This window comes from Macrotis lagotis, chromosome 7 (genome assembly GCF_037893015.1).
Source record: "Macrotis lagotis isolate mMagLag1 chromosome 7, bilby.v1.9.chrom.fasta, whole genome shotgun sequence".
In the NCBI taxonomy this organism is placed as follows: domain Eukaryota; kingdom Metazoa; phylum Chordata; class Mammalia; order Peramelemorphia; family Peramelidae; genus Macrotis; species Macrotis lagotis.
The window spans coordinates 152,259,905-152,279,781 of record NC_133664.1 but is presented as its reverse complement, the minus strand read 5'-3'; the positions used below and the strand labels follow the sequence as shown (position 1 = coordinate 152,279,781).

General features: G+C 35.3%; 1 protein-coding gene across 3 annotated transcripts in view; it reads left to right on the top strand.

Moving 5' to 3' along the window:
- Positions 1–19,877, top strand: part of PIK3CG (phosphatidylinositol-4,5-bisphosphate 3-kinase catalytic subunit gamma) — a 59,193-nt gene that overhangs the window by 8,926 nt on the left and 30,390 nt on the right. For all 3 annotated transcript variants that reach the window (XM_074193942.1, XM_074193940.1, XM_074193941.1), the window contains 3 exons: positions 6,015–6,080; positions 6,411–6,636; positions 8,320–8,423. In XM_074193942.1, the coding sequence (XP_074050043.1) occupies positions 6,015–6,080; positions 6,411–6,636; positions 8,320–8,423 (396 nt within the window). The remainder of the gene's footprint in view (positions 1–6,014; positions 6,081–6,410; positions 6,637–8,319; positions 8,424–19,877) is intronic.

Sequence of the window (19,877 nt, the reverse complement as noted above, 5' to 3'; positions counted from 1 at the left end):
GGACTGGGGGAAAGCAGCATGATGTTGGGGGAAAGGATAATACAAGTTTTTATTCTCCAAAGAACTTATTGTAGAACCAGATCCCTGACTTCTCAGTGCCTTAATTTATTCATGTGCAAAATAGAAAGATTGGACCAGATCAGGAATTCTTAACCTTTTTCTTTATGCCCTGGATCCCCTTTGACAGCCTAGGGAAAGATATGGATCCCCTCTCAGAAAAATGTTTTTAAATGAATAAAATAAATGTAATTGGAAAGAAAACTAAACATATTGAACTACATAGTAGTTCTGTAATATGAGATCACAGATTACATGGGACCTCAAACCCATTCTATAAATGAACTACTGAGTCCCAGAGAGATTAAGTGATTTGTCTATGGTCATACAGCTCATCTGTGGCAGAGTCAGGAATCAAACCCAAGTTTCCAGCTACAAATCCACTACTCTGTCCATTGGACACACTATGATTATAGTGAAGCCAACTCACCAAATAATAAATTATCCTCTTTGTTTCTTGCTACTCAAGACAATATGAAGTGAATTTATGTGAGGATTAAGAAATGATGGCTTTATAAGCTGTAAATTGAAATATAAATATGATTTACTACTACTACTACTATTATTATTACTTTATTATTATTATTATTATTATTATTATTATTATTATTATTATTATTATTGTCTATATGGGGCTATCACCCTTCAGGGAAATTAGATGGATAGAAATACTTAGCTCTAACTCATCCAGAATATCAGTATGGTGCAGAGACAGAATATGAGAGTAGCTCTTCTCCTGGTTCTTCCAACTAGAAATATCGTTTTAGCTCAAATTACTTATCTGTAAAATCTACATTAAATGCTTGCCTTTTATCTGACAACAGTAATATCTTAAGACTGATGGGGAGTAAGTTCTTCCAGAGAGATATATAAGGTACTTGCTAAGGGACAGTTGGAATGTGCAGTGCATAGAGCATTAGCCTTGGAGACAAGAAGACCTGAGTTCAAATCTGGTCTCAGACACCAGTTGTGTGGCCATAGTGAAGTCACTTAACCCCCATTGCCCCAAGAAAACCACAAAGCTCCAGGGGATATTGTAGAGTAGTGAAAAAGACAATTAGACTGAAAACCAGAAGGCTTGCTCTAATATTTATAATCTCTGACTGCGGGCAAATCACATGACCTCTTGGTGCCTCAGTTTCTATATATATAAAATGTAGAGTTGATTTCCAAAGTTTCTTTCAATTCTGATATTACAAATCTGTGATTCTAAATGAATGAGATACAGGTCAGTGCTAATAAATAATCAGAATTGGAGAAGTGGGGTGGGGGAGTGGGGAAACACGTTCCTTGGAAAGTAAGAATAAGAGATTTAAAAAAAATACTTGTCATCTGAAGGCATTCCTCATAAACACAAAGACACTCTGCCAGTGTTTGGTGTTCATGATATCACATCTTATAGTCAGAAGAGACTCATAGGCATACATATAGAATTTGGGGTCTGGAAAAAACTTTAGAGATCATCTAGTACAACTCTTTATTTTACAGATAAGAAAGGTAAGACCAAGAGAGGTGGAGTGAGTTGTTGCCCAAGGTCAGGCTTCAGAAGTTCATTTGAACTAGTCCTCTGCCCATAGGCAAATATAGTGTTATCACCTACATTCAAAGATGTGGCAGCTAAGACCAAGAGCTTAATTAAATAATCTGCCCTAGGTGACTTAACTTAGTAAGTACAGTCTGAATTTAAACTCAGCACTTTCCCCTTCATAATATATTCATCTTTGATTTCTTGGTAAAATACTTATTAGGGAGGAAAAGAAGGAAATAATGCAGAAATTATGCTCTTTAATCAATGTGCTAGGCAGTGAGTTACCAAATCGTTCATTTTCACAGGTTTTCTCTAAAGTTTCCAGACAAGAATAATAATTACAGTTTACATTTATATTGTGCTTTAGGATTTGCAAAATACTCCTTTGAGTTCATTGTTATGAGTATTATTATCTCCATTTAACAGGTAAGAGGTTAAGTGACTTTCCCAGGATCACACACCTCATAAGTGTCAGAGGCATGACTTCTTACTCCAGGTCTAGTGTTTTTTCCTATCACATAACCCTGCCAACAGTCAAGTATTAAATTTCTATCTTTGCATTAGACTCCTAAAAACCCATTTCTGTAAGACTTCGTTACATGCAATGTAAAAGCTTTCAGTGTCATTTTTTACTTCCCTTCATCCAATATTCATTTAATTGCCAGAGTATTGAAGTTTATAAAAAAAAATCAACAAAAATATCTTCTTTTGTTTTTATGAATAGAATTGTCTGACCTCTAAATTTGTGTCAGTACCCTTCCACGTCAAGGATCCAACTGCTTGCTTCTCCTTAGCTCCTTTGTGAATAAACTTTGCAGAACTAGGAATTTTACTGCTCTTTCAAATTTTCCTGCTTGGAATGAAAAAAATCAAGACATGACACTATTAAAAATTCAAGTTAGCAGGCATAATTTAAAAATGACTTTGACCATTTTTAAAAGTGGTGCCCTATGTTTTCAGGGTATTTAAACTCCTGCCACCTAAATAGAATCATAGACTTGTAATATCAAAATTGAAAGAAACTTTGGAAATCAACTCTAAATTTTATATATATGGAAACTGAGGCTCCAAGTTAAGGTTTACATATTGACTTTACAAAAAAAGTATGGCTATCACATTCAATAATTTTTTTTAAGTACTGGAATGAATATACTCATTTACTATTGGAATGAATGGTTTGACACATTGCCAGAGCCAGCAACTTCATTGTAGTTAAATTTGCATGTATTTGACCACACCCATGAAAATGCTGAACTTTTGTTGTTTTGTTTTAAAGAAACTTTGGCATAACAGAAACATAGTTAATAAATCATTTTTAATCATTCACAATGTGAAAGGAAAAAATTGCAACAGAAACCCAACCAAATTTTTGGTACTTTTTTAATGGACCTCCCTCTGCCCATGAAAAATAGGGGATGGAGAACTGGTACGATGAAGGTGTTTTCTATTCCCTCTTTTCTTGAATAGAAAGATTGAATAATCTAAGTATAATTATAAAGAAACAGTTCAAGAGACAACAAATTAAAAACACGATGATGCAACAAGGTAGCACTAACCATGGAGCCTCAGACACTTACTAGATGTGTGACATGGAACAAATCACTTAATCTCTTTCAGCTGCAGTTTTCTTATCTGTAAAATAGGGATAATAATAGCAATTATTACATAGGGTTTTTGTGGGAATCAAATAAAATAACATAAATACTTTGCAAAGCTTAAAGCACTCTAAACATGTGTTATTATTTTTGATTACAATTATCATTATTAAGTTTCTTTGTTGTCTAACTACATCTAATTAAATATATATATATATATATATATATATATATATATATATATATATATATATATATATATATGGTGGAGGGGGTGACCTCTACAAATACACATTTTGCAATACTTATCAACTTTGGCTGATTATTCAATGCCTTCTATTCTCTTTAATCTTTTCTCTATCCTTTACTTTCTCTTTTGCCCTTTAAATCAGTGATGATTCATGTTTCTATAGTATTTTAAGTTTTCCTCAAACACTCTTTGTAAAGAGGTTTCTTTATGTTGCAGGATTTGAGGTAGGTAGTACAGGAGTTATACCCATTTTACAGAAGGGAAAAACAAGGTTTTGTTAAGTATATGTGGAAGGATTTGAACTCAGGTGTCCTGACTTCAAATCTAATGCATTGGTATTTCACACTACTTCTCAATAATACAAGACAAAAATCCTCTTAGCCAAATCAGCTTTTTACTGTTGGGGAAGAAACTTACTTATTTGGCATAGTATAGCACTTGAGATCGGCAGATTCAGGTGCTATTACCAGCCCTTCTGTAGTAAACCAGCTAATTGACCACAGCCAATTTACATCAACTCTTAAGGCCTTATTTCTCTCATTTTTAAAAAATGAGGTGGGACAGATTGATTTGGTGATTTCTGGTTTCTTTTCACTCTAAAATTCTCTAAAGCAAAACATATTTTCTCTTTTTATTGTCTTCACCTTTAGAATATGGAATATTTCATATAGTTCACCTTTAAGAGTTACAAAATCCCTTTTCTCATAACCACCCTATGAAATAGTTGAGCTGAGGAGTCTGAAGTAGAGAAGTAAAGTTCAAGGTTCTAAAGAAAGTATATATATATATATGAGCCAAAACTTAAAGTCCTGGGGTGGCTAGGCGGTGCAGTGGATAGAGCACTGGCCCTGAAGTCAGGAGTACCTGGGTTCAAATCAGGCCTCAAATACTTATTAATTACCTAGTTGTGTGGCCTGGGGCAAGCCACTTAACCCCATTTGCCTTGCAAAAATCTAAAAAAAAATCCCTTAAAGTCCTGTCTTGTCCTGTCTTGTCTCTTCCCCCACTCCTTCTATTCTTTGTTTCATAATTTTCCACAGGATAACCTTGATTGTTCCCATAGAAAATGCTAATAAAGACTAAAATGCTCAGAGAAGCCTAAAAAAATAAACAAAACACAAAGGACTCCCACAAATTTATAAATAATCAATATATTTCTCCTCCCTCTCTGGTGAGTTGAAGTCATACTTACAATGTCTGGAATGTGGACTCGCCTCAGAAGGGGAGACATCCTCAGCCCCTTTCTCTAACACATGTCCCTCTCTTATCCAACCTGTCATCAAGTTTTGTTGATTCTAATTTCCTTTTATTACATGAAAAACTCCATAAAGGAAGCTTTCTGAGGTTCCCTGTGCCTATGGAACTTCCAGGTTAGAAAGATTATGCAAACTAGATGGAAATAAATATGATAAATATCTAGACAGAGTTATGGATGGATGGATAATATAGAGTTAGATGGATAGATAGATGAATGGATACATAAATGATTCAGTTTTTAAAAAGTTGCATATGAGGTCCAAGAAACAAAAGAGTTTACTGACTCTGAGGATCTGAGAAGGTTTAATTGGGGAAGTGGAATTTGTTTTGACCTTTAAAGGATGCATAGGAACACAGATACACAAAGACAAGAAATCATTGAACTTTGATCTTATTCCATAACTTTATTAATCTATCAATACACATTTATTGAGTACTTTCTTGGTGACTGGTGGTTTGCTTGGCACCAAAGATGAAAGTATAAAGTGAGGAAGTTCCTACACTCAGCAAATCCACTCTTGGTCTTTATTAGGGTTTAAGACAGCAGGAAAATAATCAAAATGTTTTAGCTCCTTGACCATCATCCAGGGACCTGCCTGTGGCTGCATAGTGTTCACATGCACAACCCATCCCCAAGGAGGAAGTGGATTGAGAAGAGACAGAGCATATCTTGAAATAAGTTGAAGGCAGAATAGGAGCAGAAAGTTCAATTTACCTCTAGTCTGAAGATGAAGTCCACAAACTTAGCTTTTTGATGGGTCATAGAGAGAACTGATTGATAGCAATTGATCCCTTGTCCACCTAGAGTGGAGAGCAGGAACAGATAGACTTCAAAGGGAAAAGACCTGAGAGATAAAGTCCCTTTTCCCCAAAGTGTGTAATTCTCAGACACATGGAACCATAAAAGGTTAGTCCTGGGGAAGAGGGTCATACTGAGTAGACATAGTAAGCAGTGTCATCCCAGTTCCAACCCCTACCTCACCTTTCTGTTCCTCTTGCAAAACAGAAGCCTACATCAAAGCCAATAAAGACTGAATTCTGTCTCCCTAATTTAGTCACCTGGAATCCTACAACCCCAATTCAAACAAATTGAAGTGACCCTGGAAGAAAAAGGATAATGTCCACTTTTTGTACTTCTGTGAATACTAATATTTGCTTGAGAAATATGATGAAGCCTTTAATGTTTACCTAGCTTATAGAAGCTCAGACCACCATTTGGTTTGTATCCAATCCTTATTAAGAGGTGAAGGTATTTGTTGAGTTGGATTTATTGACACATCTCTTTATCTCATGCATAAATAAATACATAAATGTGTTTTATCTTTAGGCTGTGAAATTTGAACCATACCATGACAGTGATCTAGCCAGATTTCTGCTGACACGTGCTTTGAGAGTAAGTATTCTTGTTTTGATAACAGCAGGGACCTTTTTTAAAACCAACTTTCCTTTAACTGAAGCACCCTGGTCTAGTATACTCCTAGTTTGGATACTAGAAGTATCTACAAGAACCTTCCTTGAAGTCAGAGATACCTGAATTTAAGTCACATAGTTCAAGACTATGGGCAAGTCATTTCCCCTCAGTGCTCTTAGACTATAAATTGCAGAAAATATAATGCCTATATCGGTAGAGGGAATTCCTTCAACCAGGACATATTTCATTTACTGACAGATCCAAAATGTCATGCATTTTAACTATCTTCAACAATTTTTTTCCCTCTCTCAGAACAAGAGAATCGGTCACTTTTTGTTTTGGTTTCTGAGAAGTGAGATTGCTCAGTCCAGGCACTACCAGCAACGCTTTGCAGTGATCCTTGAAGCCTATCTGAGGGGCTGTGGCATGGCCATGTTAGAGGATTTCAGGAAACAGGTTCAAGTAATCAGGATGCTACAAAAAGTCACTATTGATATTAAGTCATTATCTGCAGAAAAGTATGATGTCACTTCCCAAGGTACAGTTTCCATATTTTGTATTCAGGGTATCCCAAGCTGTGTTCTCTCACCTCCCTCTTTCTGAAATGTAGCTCTTCTTCCTAACATAACCAAAAACAACAAAGAGGCTATTTCAGATTCTATCCGCATGGAAGGGGGATAAAAAAAGCAAAAATATTTCAGATTTTTGAGTTAACAGCTATGAAATGTCTTTCAAAAATATTCTACAAATATAATAATTAAACTTTAAAAGAGCAACTGCATGCAAAAGGGATTCACATTATTTCTCAATTTTTCACATTTCCCTTCCTATACTAAAACAAGTACTTATTTTTCCTTCCATACCCCAATTTTCAGTCTTTTTTTAAATAAAGGCTAGAAAAATTTTCACAAACACTAGTTCTCTGCATTCAGAATTTCCAGATTTATTCTATAATTTTTGCTGAACATATTTGCAATGCTCTCTTTCTCCCGAAAGAAGAAAAGGTACCATTACTTATTATTTTTTTAAAATATTGTTTATGATTGGGGAGTATCAATCCTCTTTACAATGACTTCTCATCTGTCTGATATTCAGACAGGCTTTGGATTATTTTCTTTAAGTGCTAAAAGCAAATAAAAGCAACTTTTAGCAATTTGAAGCCATCCCATATTCTCTAACATGCAGCCCTACCCACCACAATTTCCTCTTTTTTTTAAAAGTTTTTAGAGCACCCATACAAGTTTGCATTTGATATAGTCCTATCAGTTCTTAATCCCCCCACTACCTGATCCCCTATTTCCCTCCTACTCCCACCTCTCAACCACAAAGTAGAAGAAAATATGCAGTAGTCATCTTTTAGCCTTCTTCCTTCAATGTGATTTAATCTGTATGGAGACCATTGTGGGCTAGAAAAGGAGGGTTAATAGAGAGCTTACTTTGGAGCCCTAAAGACCTGTGCAACCCTGTGCAACACTTCATGAAGCACCCAACCACTGAATGCCTTAGACAATAATTGTTTCAAACTAAGTGTTGCAGAGAAGGTGCTAACTTAAATAGGGACAGAGCATTTCCTTTTCATCTGGAAAATCCCTTCAACAATGAAATGTGGACTCTTTAAAATGTAAGTTCCTTTGAGGGTAGAGACCTTTTGTCTTTTCTTAGCATTCACAGTGTTCAATAGAATGACAGAGACAGAGTTAGTCCTTAATAACTGCTTAGTGACTTGACTTGTTGAGATTACAAGTTTATTGCTTTATCCCTCTAGACCTATGTAGCTTCCCTAACTGGAAAAATATTTCATGCTTTTCCCTCACCCCAACCTGAAGAGCCAATTCCTACAATCTTTTACTTCCTCCTCTCATTTGTCCCCTTCAAGATCAGTTCTTTTTTTTTTTAATATTTTTCAACTATAAGCCTACCACCTTATATTTCTGAAGTTGACTTTTTGAACCCACGTAATTACTTTACATTTTCCTCTTGAATTTCATATTAACAGATGAATCTCAATGTTCTAATCTGTAAATATCTTTTTGGACCCCTTTCTTTCTGTGTTAGCATCCATCTCATCATCAACTAGGAATCATCTCAAAATCTGCCAATTATGTGTCTATGCCTTTACCCAAGTCATTGATAAAAGTGTACAAAATAAGTTTAGAAATTTTTTTCATATTGAACAATGATAATATTGCATTCTTATGGATTTCTAATGTGTCATTTGCAGTTATCTCACAACTTAAACAAAAGCTTGAAAACCTTCAGAATTCTAATCTTCCAAAAAGCTTTAGAGTTCCCTATGATCCTGGCCTGAGAGCAGGAACACTTGTGGTAAGTGTCCCATTGGAGTCTCATTTTGAAGTTGTCTGCTGTATGTCCTGTTAAGGTACATCAGTTGAGATGACTGATATGAATCTGAGGAAAGGGGTGGAGAAATACTGACTTCCTTTAGTCTATATTTTAATCGTTGGCCAATGAGCATTGGTCTCCATGTATATTGTGGATGTTGCATCATGTAACAGTTTTTTTCATATATTTAAAATTGTATGCAAGATTGCAATTCTCCAAGAATGCTTACTCTATAACCTAATCCTGACATGCAAATGACCCTGCGTTCCTTAGAGTCCAGGTCAGTAGAATGCAAGGAACTCCAACTAATCTGGAAGGCTTGGGGAAAAGAAACAGATCAAGTTAAAATGTATCTATCACTCAAAGACCAGCCTAGCTAAAGATACAGAGGCTTATCCCCAGAAAATTGACCACTGAATGATAAATTATTTGAACCACAGAGACTCATAAAGACCTCCTTAAAGGGCAGAAGCATAGAGATATACTTTGGAAGGGGAAATAGCCATATTGATAAAATCAAAAATCCTTAAATTACCATTTATAGTAATAGGGCACAATGACAGCTACAAAAACTACACAGTTACTTTGAGAAGAAGATGATGATGATAATAACAAGTTCTGTGTTCTTCAGCAAGTATGGGTAGTATAAAAATAACTAGGCTCTCTTTCAAAAGATTTGGATTTGAGTTTCAGCTCCTCTCCTAAATAGCTATGTGATGATTGATAAATTCTCATCTCATCTTTAAAATGAAATAATTATTCTTGTGCCTTGTATCAAATTAGTTTTCCTGAAGAACATAGGGTTTGAATGCTTCAAGTTTGAATGCTCCTACAAATCATTTAGGCTTACTGCCTCCTTTTATAGATAAGAAATTTGAAACTCAGAAAGATGAAGTCACTTGCCAATAATCATGCAGATAGTAACACCTGTGTCATTGTTATGCCTCTCTTAATGCAAAATCATATTGGTTTTTCAGTATGCATATGACTGACTCATATTTAACTTTTTGGGCAATTAAGAACCCAGATCTTTTTTCAGGCAAAATATTGCCTAATCATATCTCTCTCCCACATTATATTTATGAAGTTGATTTTGTGTTAACTAAAGTATGGAATAATGCAAGATCACTTCATGATCTATTTATGTTGAGCCCTTCTAAGTACACTCTCCTTTTTTGTACTACAACCCTCCTTAAGTATCTAGTAAAGTAAGATCACTTCAAGATATAATTATGTATTGACCTTCTAAGTACTCTCCCTCCCGCTGTTCCAAATAGAAAATATCATCCTCATAATCAACATTGCTTCATGACTTATTTATACCCATATCCTCTAAGTACAATTCCGATCCTCACAGTCAAATTAGTCATAGTCATAGTCATTTATAGTCCCAACATAGTCTTAGTCAACAGTCATTTATACTCATATTCTCTAAGTACAATCCCTACAACTATATCCAACCCTTATTAGTTAAGGTATTGGTTAAAGAATCAACACTTTTCATTGTCATCCTAAGAGAAATGCAATTCTCAAGAGTTACAAATATTATCTTCCCTTGAAGGGATGTTTAATGTTTAATGTTCTCAACTAGCTTTTTTCTTCTCTAATTTGGCATTTTATGCATTTCTTGAATCTTGTATTTGAAGATCAAATTTTCTGATCAGTTCTAGTATTTCTCAGAAAATTTTAAAGTCCTTTATTTCTTTGAAAATCCATCTTTAGGGGCAGCTAGGTGGCACAGTGGATAGAGCACCAGCCCTGGAGTCAGGAGGACCTGAGTTCAAATTGTACTCAGACACTTAATAATTATCTAGCTGTGTGACCTTAGTCAAGTCACTTAACCCCATTGCCTTTAAAAAAAATTTTAATTTAAAAAACAAAAAAATTAAAAAAATTAAAATCCATCTTTTCCCCTGAAAGAATATACTGAATTTTGTAGGGTAATTAATTCTTGGTTGTAATACAAGGTTTTTTTGCCCTCCAGAATATCATATTCCAGGCCCTTCTATCCTTTAATACTGAAACTGAAAAATCCTATGTAATTCTGATTATGCTTCCTTTATATTTAAATTGCTTGTTGGTGCACAATGGATAGAGCACCAACCCTGGACTCAGGAGGACCTGACTTCAAATCCAGGCTCAGACACTTAATAATTACCTAGCTGTGTGACCTTGAGTAGGTCACTTAACCCCATTGCCTTGCAAAAATTAAATTGCTTCTTTCTGATTGCTTGCAGTTTTTTTAATTTGAGAATTCTGGAATTTAGCTATGATATTTCTTGGGGGTTTTATTCTGGGGTCTCCTTCTGGAGGTGTTCTGTGGATTCTTTGAAGTTCTTGTTCTATGACAGGGCTGTCCAAAATATGGCTCAAGGGTGGCATGTGACCTGCAGGGTAATTTTATGTGGTCACACTGATGCAGAGCTCTCAATAAAATGGCAAAACAAAATATATTATCTTTTGCTTCAATAAAAAGTTTTAAAAGTAAGTTTGGACAATACTAGGATATTTGGGTAGTTTTCCATGATAATTTCCTGAAAGATATTTTCCAGGCTCTTTTTTTCATTGGGGATTTTGGGTAGACCAATAATTTGTAAATTATCTCTTCTGGATCTATTTTTCAGATTGTTTGTTTTTTCTAAAAGATACCCTATATTTTCTTCTATTTTTTCAACCTTTTTGTTTTGTTTGATGGAGTCTTAGTCCATTTGTCCAATTCTGATTTTTAGGCTTTTATTTTATTCAGTAAGCTTTTGTCTTTTCCTTTTTCAGTCGGTTAATTTTACTTTTAAATGAGTTGTTTTCCCTTTCTAGTTAGATAATTTTATTTTTTGATGAATTATATTTCTTTTTCAATTGGTTGACTTCATTTTTTGATGAGTTACATTCTTTTTCCAGTTGGCCAATTTTACTTTTAAAGGAGTTGATTTCTTTATCCAATTTTTCATAATTTTCCTGCATGTCTCTCATTTCTTTTTTATATTTTTCTTTTTCCTCTCTTCTTTGGTTTTTTAAAATCCTTTTTAAGCTCTTCCTTGAGGTTTTACATTTGAGGTCAATTTGCAAACTTATTTGAGACTTCACATGAAAGTAATTTGTCACTACTCTTCTGAGGTGGTATTTTTATTATCTCTATCTGAATAGTAACTTTCTAAGTTAGAGTTCTTTTGGGATGTTTTGCTCATTTTGATAGTTGAGTTCTGCTCCTGGGGTACAGGGAGTATAGTCCCCAGATTTTTGTGCTGCAATTGGGATCTGGTCCCTTCTTTATCACTTGCCAAGATGTTGCCTATGAAGCTTAGATGTTGTCTATGCTGAGGTTTGTTGCCTCCTTTAGGTCCAGGCTTTTTTCTATGCAGTAGTTAGTTCCCAACCCAGTCCAGTCTGTTATCCTAGCCTTCCCAGGACTTGGACTCTGTCTGGGGTTAGATCCTTCCTTGCCAGTCTGCTAACAAACTGGCTAGATGAGGTGGGACATAAAATGCACTATGGCTAAGAATCTTCTGCTGGCTTTCCTGCCCTCCCGCCTGTGCTGGGCTACACTTCCCCATTACCCCTGAAGAGAAAGACCTTTATTGAGGATCCTCCACACTGAGAATTTGTTTGAGCTGAGAATTTTTTTTTCACTCTCTTTTTTGGTGGAATCTGGAGCTGTAAAGTCTGTGTAGAGGCTTCACTTAAAATTGCATCTAAAAAGCTCCAGGAGCATACTAACTTCATCACTGTTTTGGCCCAGTTCCAGATATATCCTGAAGTTGATTTTTGAGCCCCATAAGACTTCACATTTATACTTATTTAAATCAAACTGAAAAAAGTTTAATAAGAGAGGAAGGAAAGGAAGTAGAGATATTGATTGTAGATATCCTACTCATGAAATTAAGCCATGAAAGGAGAGTGAGAGGTGATAGAAGGGACAGTTTGCTAGAGAATGAGATTGAATGAGATAACTTGGGCAGTTAGGGGTGTTTACTTTGACAAACTCTCACTTCCTCAAGTGAGACAAAAGTGAACAAGAAGGTATAGATAGTAGGAGGAAATCTCTGAGTAATGTGATATGAAGAGAGACAAAAGAGTTCTTGGCAAATGGCTTCACTTTTTTCAAAACAATATTCATTGAGATTCTCAGCTGAAAGGGTAAGGTAATAGGGAGCCTTGAGAAGTTTAAGGAGGGATAAAAAGGTATGGGAAAAGCTGCTGTGGTCAATGGGATAATGAATTGATTAAGGAGGTGTAAAAGGATTATCACAATAAGGGCCTGGTTGAGGTTTTATACCATAAATTTGCAGAGGGAATAATCAGAACAGTTATGTAATTTTCTCCACTTTCATTCAATAGTATCTAAAAACTTGGGGGTGGGAGTAGGGAATACTTGCATTACAGATTGGATATAGGACAAATGTTTTGTAACCCACGATGAGATATATAAAGGAGTTGGTATTTTTAAAAATAACCTATTTTATACCAAAATAAAGTATTGTTATTTTAGCATGGTGTAACAGATAGATCTGATTTGAAATTCTGCCTGCCATTTTGTGGCAACTCACTTGACCATTGAGTACCCCAGGGAACAGTCAAAGACTCTGAAGTTGACTAGCAGGTAGTAGAAGGAGCAACCTCACTCAGCAATTCTCTAAAACCAGTGAAATTACAGTTCTTGTCCTACCCTTCTTTCCCTTCCAAAAAAAAAAAAAAAAGAAATCAGTTTCATATCCTTTGCAAACTCCCACAGACATAAATCCCTTATGTGAAAAAGTTAGAGAAATGTGCCATTTTCACACATCAAGCACAGTAAGAGTGCTGTTTAAATTTCTAGTTTTGGTGGTATCAAAGGTTAGTGTAGCATCTGAATGTGGTAAGGCATGAACATTAAAAATGTTTTTTTTAAAAGAAAGATTTTATTTATTTTAAGTTTTACATTTTTTCCCCTAGTCTTGCTTCCCTCCCCCAACCCCCACAGAAGGCAGTCTGTTAGTCTTTACATTGTTTCCATGGTATACATTGATCTAAGTTGAATGTGATAAGAGAGAAATCATATCCTTAAGAAAGAAAAATTAAGCATAAGAAATAGCAAAATTGGGGTGGCTAGGTGACACAGTGGATAGAGCACTGGCCTTGGAGTCAGGAGTATCTGAGTTCAAATCCGGCCTCAGATACTTAATAATTACCTAGCTGTGTGGCCTTAACCCCATTTGCCTTGCAAAATCCTAAAAAAAATAGCAAAATTACATAATTAGATAACATTTTTTGCCACTAAATTGAAGGTAAATAGTCTTTGGTCTTTGTTCAAACTCCACAATTCTTTCTCCGAATACAGATGGTATTCTCTATCTCCATTCTCCATCCTGTGATAGCCCCAAATTGGCCCTGATTATTGCACTGATAGAATGAGCAAGTCCATCAAGGTTAATCATAACCCCCATGTTGCTGTTAGGGTGTACAATGATTTCTGGTTCTGCTCATCTTGCTCAGTATCAGTTCATGAAAATCCTTCCAGGCTTCCCTGAATTCCCATTCTTCTTGGTTTCTAATGGAACAATAGTGTTCCATGACATACATATAGCAGAGTTTGTTAAGCCATTCCCCAGTTGATGGACATTCACTCAATTTCCAATTCTTTGCCAACACAAACAGGGTTGCTATGAATATTTTTGTACAGGTGATGTTTTGACCTTTTATCATATTCTCTTCAGGGTATAGACCCAGTAGTGGTATTGCTGGATCAAAGGGTATGCACATTTTTTTTGCCCTTTGTGCGCAATTCCAAATTGCTCTCCAGAAAGGTTGGATGAGTTCACAGATCTACCAACAATGTATTTATGTCCCAGATTTCCCACATCCCTTCCAACATTGATCATTGTCCTCTCTGGTCATATTGGCCAGTCTGAGAGGTGTGAGGTGGTACCTCAGAGATGCTTTAATTTGCATTTCTCTAATAAGTAGTGATTTAGAGCAATTTATCATATGACTATGGATCACTTTGATTTCCTCATCTGTAAATTGCCTTTGTATATCCCTTGACCATTTGTCAATTGGGGAATGGCTTGTTTTTTTGAAAATTTGACTCAGTTATTTGTATATTTTAGAAATGAGTCCTTTGTCAGAAATACCACTTGTAAAAATTGTTTCCCAATTTACTACATTTCTTTTGATCTTGGTTACAGTGGCTTTGTCTGTGTAAAACCTTTTTAATTTAATGTAATCAAAATCATCTAGTTTGTTTTTAATGATGTTATCCATCTCTTCCTTGGTCATAAACTTCTTCCCTTTCCATAGATCTGACAGGTAAACTACTCCTTGATCTTCTAGTTTACTTAGAATATTCTTTTTTAATGTCTAGATCCTTTATCCATTTTGATCTTATCTTGGTATAGGCTGTGATGTGTTGGTCTAAATCCAAGTTTCTTCCATACTAACTTCCAATTTTCCCAACAGTTTTTTATCAAAGAGTTTTTATCCCAATAGCTGGACTCTTTGGGTTTATCAGATATCAGATTACTATAATCATTTCCTGCTATTGCACCTAGTCTATTCCACTGATCCACCACTTTATTTCTTAGCCAATACCATACCAGACAGTTTGATAACTGAGGCTTTATAATATAGTTTTTATCTGGTAAGGCTAAATAAACCACTTTCTTTTGCACTTTTTTTCATGGAATCCCTGGAAATTCTTGAATTTTTTATTTCTCCATATGAATTTAATTAACATTTTTTTCTAACTCATTAAAGTAATGTTTTGGAATTTTGATTGGTAGAGCGCTAAACAGGTAGTTTAGTTTTGATAGAATTGTCATTTTTATTATATTACCTCAACCTATCCATGAACAGTTAATGTTTCCCCAGTTATTTAAATCTGACTTTTATTTGTATGAGAAGTGTTTTGTAATTGTTTTCAAAAAGTTTTTGAGTCTGCCTTGGCTGGTAGACTCCCAGTTATTTTATATTGTCTATGGTTACTTTGAATGGGATTTCTCCTTCTAGCTCTTTCTGCTATATCTTGCTATTGATATATAGAAATGTTGAGGGTTTATGAGGGTTTATTTTATATCCTACTACTTTGCTAAAGTTGCTAATTATTTCTAGTAATTTTTTGATGATTTTTTGGGATTCCCTAGATAAATCATCATGTCATCTGCAAAGAGTGAAAGCTTTGTCTCTTTCTTCCCAATTCTAATTCCTTCAATTTCTTTTTCTTATTGCTGAAGTTAACATTTCTAATACAATATTGAATAGTAGTGGTGATAATGGGCATCCTTGTTTCACACCTGATCTAAGTGGGAATGCCTCTAGCCTCTCCCCATTGAATATAATGCTTGTTGATAGTTTCAGATAGATACTGCTAATTATTCTAAGGAACAGTCCATTTATTCCTACACTCTCTAGTGTTTTTAGTAGGAATGGATGCTGTATTTTGTCAAAAGCTTTTTCAGCATCTATTGGTATAATTATATGGTTTCTGACAGATTTGTTGTTGATATAATTGAGTATATTAACAGTTTTCCTAATATTGAACCAACACTGCATTCCTGGGATAAATCCTACTTGATCATAATGTATTATCCTAGTGATAGCTTGTTATAATCATTTTGCTACGATTTTAAGATTTTTGCATCTATATTCATCAGAGAGATAGGTCTACAATTTTCTTTCTCTATTTTAACTCTTCCTGGTTTAGGTATCAGCACTATATTAGTGTCATAGAAAGAATTAGGCAGAATTCCTTCTTCACCTATTTTTCCAAAGAGTTTATATAGAATTGGAACCAATTGTTCCTTAAATGTTTGATAGAATTCACTTGTGAATCCATCTGGCCCTGGAGATTTTTTCTTAGGGAGTTCAATAATGACTTGTTGAATTTCTTTTTTTCTGAGATAGGGTTATTTAGGTTTTTAATTTCTTCTTTATTTAATCTGGGTAATTTATATTTTTGTAAATATTCATCCATTTTGCTTAGATTGTCAAATTTATTGGCATAGATTTGGGCAAAATAATTCTGGATTATTACTTTAATTTCCTCCTCATTGGTGAAGGAATTTGGTTTTCTTTTTTTTTTAACCAAATTGATCAGAGGTTTATCAGTTTTATTGGGGGGGGGGGGTTCATAAAACCAGCTCTTGGTTTTATTTATTAGTTCAATAGTTCTCTTGCTTTAGATTTTATTAATTTCTCTTTGAAGTTTTAGAATTTCTAATTTGGTATTTAATTGTTTTTTTTTTAATTTTTAGTTTTGCAAGGCAAATGGGGTTAAGTGGCTTGCCCAAGGCCACACAGCTAGGTAATTATTAAGTGTCTGAGGCTGTATTTGAACTCAGGTACTCCTGACTCCAGGGCCAGTGCTCTATCCACAGTGCCACCTAGCCGCCCCTAATTGGGGGTTTTTAATTTGTTCTTCCTCTAGGCTTTTAGTTGCATATTTAGTTCATTGATTTCTTCTTTCTCTAATGTATTCATGTAAGTATTTAAAGATAGCATATATCCCCTAATAGTTGCCTTCAGTGTATCCCATAGGTTTTGGCCTGTTGTTTCATTATTGTCTTTATTTAGGATAAAATAATTCTTTCTATTCACTCACTGATGCACTCATTATTTAAAATGAGGTTATTTAGTTTCCAATTAGTTCTGGGTCTATATCTCCCTGACCCAGTATTGCATGTGATTTTTTTTTTGCATCGTGATCTGAGATATTCACTATTTCTGCCTTTCTGCAACTGATCATTAGGCTTTTATGTCCTAATACATGGTCGATTTTTGTATGAGTACCATTTATTGCAGGAAAAAAAAGTATATTCCTTTCTATCCCCATTCAATTTCCTCCATAGATCTATCATATCTAGATTTTCAAACAATCTATTTACCACCTTAACTTCCTTCTTGTTTATTTTATGATTAGATTTTTCTAAATCTGAGAGTGGAAGATTGAGGTCTCCAACTAGTAGAGTTTTGAAGTCTATGTCTTCCTGTAGCTCTTTTAACATCTCCTCTAAGAATTTGGATGCTGTACCATTGGGTGCATACATAATACTTTATTGTCTATGGTACCTTTTAGGAGGATATAGTTTCCTTCCTTATCTCTTTTAATGCTATCTATTTTTGCAGTTGCTTTGTCTAAGATAAGGATTGCTACCCCTGCTTTTTTCACTTCAGCTGAAGCAAAATATATTTTTCTTCAATCTTTTACCTTTACTCTATATGTATCTCTGCTGCAAATGAGTTTCTTGTAAGTAGCATATTGTAGAATTCTGGTTTTTAATCAACTCTATTTGCTTACATTTTAAGGGAGGGTTCATCCCATTCACATTCAAAGTTATAATTACTAACTCTTTATTGCCCTCCATGCTATCTTCCTTCTGTTTGTATTTTCCCCTTTTTCTCTTTATCCATATTCCTGTGCTTTTTCTGAATACCTTGACCTTCAGTGTGTTTGCCTTCTTATATCAACCCCCCACCCCTTTCTTTACCCTTTCCCTTTTCCCCCTTCTTCCCTTCCTTCTCTTAGTTCCCCATTTTCTCCCCCTCCCTGTCCCCTCTTCCCCTTTTCCTCTTTTAATGCTTGAAAGGTAAGATAAGTTTCTTAACTGAGTGTTTGTGTAAGTTAACTTTAAGCCAAGTCTAATGAGATGAAGATTGAAGCGGTTCTCATCATCTCCCTTCTTCCCCTGAATTACAATAGGTCTTTTGTACCTCTTGATGTAATGAGATTTACCCCCATTCAGTCTCTTCCATCCTCCCATATCCCCCTTTTTAAGGAGGTATTGTTTTTATATCATTCTATCTGAGTTACAGAAAAGTTATGAGTATCCATCACTACTGTCTAAGTATATTCTCTCTAATAGAGTTACAGTTCTCAAGAGTTATGAGACTTTTTCTCCCAAGTGGCTATATAGCTACTTTCATCTTATTGGGTAGCAGTTTTTGTCTTCATCCTTTTTTTTTACCTTTCATGTGTCTCTTGAGCCTCCTGTTTGATGTCCAGATTTTCTACTTAGCTCTTGTATTTTCATCATGAAATCTTGGATGTCTTCCATTTGATTAAATGTCCATCTTTTCCCCTGGAAGAGAAGGCTCAGCTTTGTCAGTAGATTCTTGGCTGCATTCCAAGTTTTCTTGCTCTTTGGAATATCTCATTCCAGGCCCTTCGATCTCTTTATGTTGGTGCTGCCATGTCTTAATACTTTCTGTGGCTCCTTGATATTTACATTTTTTCTTTCTGGCTGCTTGCAGGATTTTTTTTCTTTTATCAAATAGTTCTGGAATTTGACCACAACAGTCCTTGGTGTTTTCATTTTCAGATCTCTTTCCAGAGGGGATCGATGTATTCTTTCAATAACTATTTTGTCCTCTGGTTCCATGATATCAGGGGAATTTTCCATCACTAAATCCTATAATATTAAGTCCAGGCTTTTTTTCTCTTCAGTGTTTTCAGGAAGGTGTATAATTCTCAGGTTTTCCCTTCTTGATCTGTTCTTGAAGTCAAAGGTTTTGCTGATGAGGCATTTTGTATTTTCTTCTATTTTTTTGATCTTTTGGTTTTTGTGTAACACAATCTTGTTGTTTCATGAAGTCATTAGTTTGCACCGATTCCAATTTTTTTTAGAGAAGATTTTAATTCATTTTTCTTTTGTAACTTCTTTTCCAATTGGTCAATTCTAATTTTGAAGGAATTTTCCATTTGCCCAAGTTAGTTTTGAGAGAGTCATTTTCTTTTTGCATTTGCCCAATTGAAGATCTGAGAGAATTAGTCTCATTTTGTATTTGTCCAACTGTATTTTCCAAGGATTTGTTTTCTTGTTGTGAGATGTTAATTTTCTCTTGCAATGTGTTAATTTTCTCATGAGTTTCTTTTCCCAATTTTTCCAATTGATATTTTTTAGCTTTTTTGTAAGGCAAATGGGATCAAGTGGCTTGCCCAAGGCCACACAGCTAGGTAATTATTAAGTTTCTGAGGCTGGATTTGAACTCAGGTGCTCCTGACTCCAGGGCTGGCGTTCTATCCACTTGCACCACCTAGCCGTCCCTCCAATTGACTTTTAAACTCCTTCCTGATTTCTTCAAGGAACTCTTTCTGGGCTGAAGACCAACTCATAATATCCTCAGCAGTACTAGATCTCTCTCTGGGTTAGAATCTATTTCTTCTAAGTATTTCTCCATGGCCCGCCCTCTTTTCTGTGGCCTTTCTTCCTCTTTCTAGGATCTTGTGTTGGGGGGGGCTAGCTCTCAGAGGTTTGCTTTTAAAGATCCTAGAGGCTTTGTTCACTTCGCTTAGTAATTCCAAAGTCTGGCCAGTAGGGGGCACTGGTTGCTTTCTCTGGAGAGCGTGGGGACCTGAGCAGCAGGGTCTATGTTGACCTTGAACATTGAGCAGGGCCCTGGGGAGGGAGTTAATTTCTTTCTGTTGATTGAACTCTGTTGACATAGCCTTAGCCTGAGGGGGGTGGG